The following is a 2,456-nucleotide window of genomic DNA, read 5'->3' as shown; positions in this document are numbered from 1 at the left end:
ATTATATTTTGTGAAAAAGTGTTATTTTTTTACTATTTTCGGTGACGTAATCACTTTAAAGGCCTGGGGAGAACCATGCATTGTGTATCCAACATTTAAACACTTACGTGGGTCCGCCTCCTCCATCACCAAAACCATAAAGCAAGATGCTGCAGTCGGCTCTGCCTTTATCCTTGTTATTCTCACTGCACTTGACCACCTTCAAGGTAACAACAGAAAACTTCGGTAATCCCGTAAACGTAAACCAAAACGAAATCAGTGATTCTTTCGAAAATATGCGTTGAAAACTTGCATTTTTAAAACTACAACCGTTTAAAAGAATCTGTAAAGGTAGTATTTTTCGCTCAGCCATGAAACATTTTTCCCACTTTTACAAAGTCAAACCACAGCTTGCTCACCTCTCTAGGGTATGCTTCTGCCACGTAAGTATCGGCTGGTGGGAAGTGAGTCAGCACCCTTGAGCCATCAATCCCCTCCCAGTAAAAACTGTTATTCTGTGATCAACAACCACAGATCTAGAGCTGATCAAGGGCGAACAGATGATAGACATCAACGCAGGTGGATTTAGCATCAGGTCATTCGAGGTCATACAGAATATTAGCTCAGGATGAGGTGGCAGAAGACTGAGATTACCGATGGTAATCTAGAGTTGGTAACAGTCACCAGGAGATGTAAACCACTTCAAGACTGTTCATGGTTAATGGTCTTCATTATGTCACGCAGAGCAATGCACGTACCCACCGAATAGCAGATACTGGTTATTTTACAATGCTAGAAATACGAAATTGCGTCAGGCATGCGAGGGTTACCGTAAATCGGTAAATGTAAATCACACTCTGCGGACTCCATGCTCAGCTTTCTCCTCACTTTCACACTACCCGCGTACCCTCACTACTTACAGGGAACGTGTTCACCAGATTCCAGCTCATTTTCTGAGAAAGGAAGTTCTTGATCCCAGCCAGCCTCACAATCTGCGGCAACTGAGCGGAGTAGCCGAACGTATCCGGCAACCAGAACTGCGGCAGACGCAAAACGACGCACATGAGACAGGTGGCGCCATTTGGTGAGCCTACCGTGCATTACGGCACCAGCTAGATACGGGGTCAAAAGACTACAGGCATGCGACTGTCACAAAAGAAGACGTGGAAAATTACTTTACAGAGACCACGCATGCACGCACGCACACGCATGCACACACATATTTAAGCCATGTCTTAAGCAGCATGCCATAGGATACAAGGGTTGCACTGAGTTCTGTCTAGTTAGAGAAGTCTTAATGTGCCAAATTACTCTGCAGCGATAATGCAAAAACAGATTTGTTCACTCACCACAGTGCATTTCTTGCCAAACTCTTTCTCGAAGAACTTCTGTCCCATCGCAAACTGCCTGATGAACGACTCCCCGCTCGGTACGTTCCCATCCTGACACAAGAACACACACAATTACATCCCGTTCACAGTTCACAGCTGGCGCTGGTGTTTCTTGCTCACCACAGACTGGACGATTGAAGTCGGTACACCGTAGAAGTCATGTCACCCGCCGTTGGTTTGGTTACACAGCCCAGAGATGACTCAAGGTTGTATTAGTTACATACATTTTATATATATCATACAGTTATGTGTTTAAATGTGATTGTATGGCAGTAAAATCCCAGGCTAAAAGGAATAAGCACACACAAGCCATCAGCAGGCGAAAACCACGGACTTTCCATTCACTCGCTCAGAAGCTACGATGCTTAAGAAAGTTAGAGGCTCACGCACCATCTCGATCCAGGTTCCCCCAACAGTGAGGAACCTTCCGCCCATGCTTGATGCTTCCTGCAGCTTCACAAACAGCTCTGGATAGTTTTCCTTCACCCACTTCAACTGCTGGGCCTGCAAACAAATGGTCAAATGTAAGCGGCGGTATTTTTCATCAGTAACGTAGTCGGAGACATTCTCTACGGAGATGGAGCGGTTTGTTACGACACGTTCCACAGCATCCGTCAAAACTGAACCACTGAAGATATACTAGCTACAAGATAGTAGAGTTATGGTATCTAATACATGTGTGCACTATTTCTCTCTCATATAGACTCTTCACTCCTATACTTCTCTCTTGCTATGATCGTTCCAAGTATTCACCAATTGTACAACACGTACCGTCGCCAGGGAGACGCGACTCACCTGTGAACAAGCGAACGTCATATCGGGGTAGAGCTGCATCAGTTGCAGAGCGGTGGAAAAGCTGCGCGCACACTTACGCTTTGTCTCGTCGTACGGCCACAGCCACGCTACACAGCAAAAAACCCACGTCTAGATCACACGTCTCAAAGCACGCAAGAAATACTGTGTACAGGACGAGTTTTTTTACTCTTTGTGAAATACATTTGCTTATATCTGTTCTCTCTCTGTCTCTCTGTCTCTCTGTCTCTCTGTCTCTCTGTCTCTCTGTCTCTCTGTCTCTCTGTCTCTCTG

At 45.5% G+C, this 2,456-nt stretch overlaps 1 protein-coding gene across 1 annotated transcript in view; it reads right to left on the bottom strand.

The window, feature by feature from the left end:
* Positions 1 to 2,456, bottom strand: part of LOC106813979 (alpha-mannosidase 2C1-like) — a 24,072-nt gene that overhangs the window by 10,274 nt on the left and 11,342 nt on the right. The window contains exons 8-13 of the mRNA XM_014818234.1: positions 2,166 to 2,272; positions 1,761 to 1,874; positions 1,329 to 1,421; positions 900 to 1,016; positions 399 to 494; positions 108 to 199 (exon numbers count right to left, since the gene is read on the bottom strand). Coding sequence (XP_014673720.1) covers positions 108 to 199; positions 399 to 494; positions 900 to 1,016; positions 1,329 to 1,421; positions 1,761 to 1,874; positions 2,166 to 2,272 — 619 coding nt within the window. The remainder of the gene's footprint in view (positions 1 to 107; positions 200 to 398; positions 495 to 899; positions 1,017 to 1,328; positions 1,422 to 1,760; positions 1,875 to 2,165; positions 2,273 to 2,456) is intronic.

This window comes from Priapulus caudatus, unplaced genomic scaffold (assembly GCF_000485595.1).
Source record: "Priapulus caudatus unplaced genomic scaffold, Priapulus_caudatus-5.0.1 Scaffold851, whole genome shotgun sequence".
In the NCBI taxonomy this organism is placed as follows: domain Eukaryota; kingdom Metazoa; phylum Priapulida; class Priapulimorpha; order Priapulimorphida; family Priapulidae; genus Priapulus; species Priapulus caudatus.
This window is presented reverse-complemented; position numbering and strand designations above follow the sequence as displayed.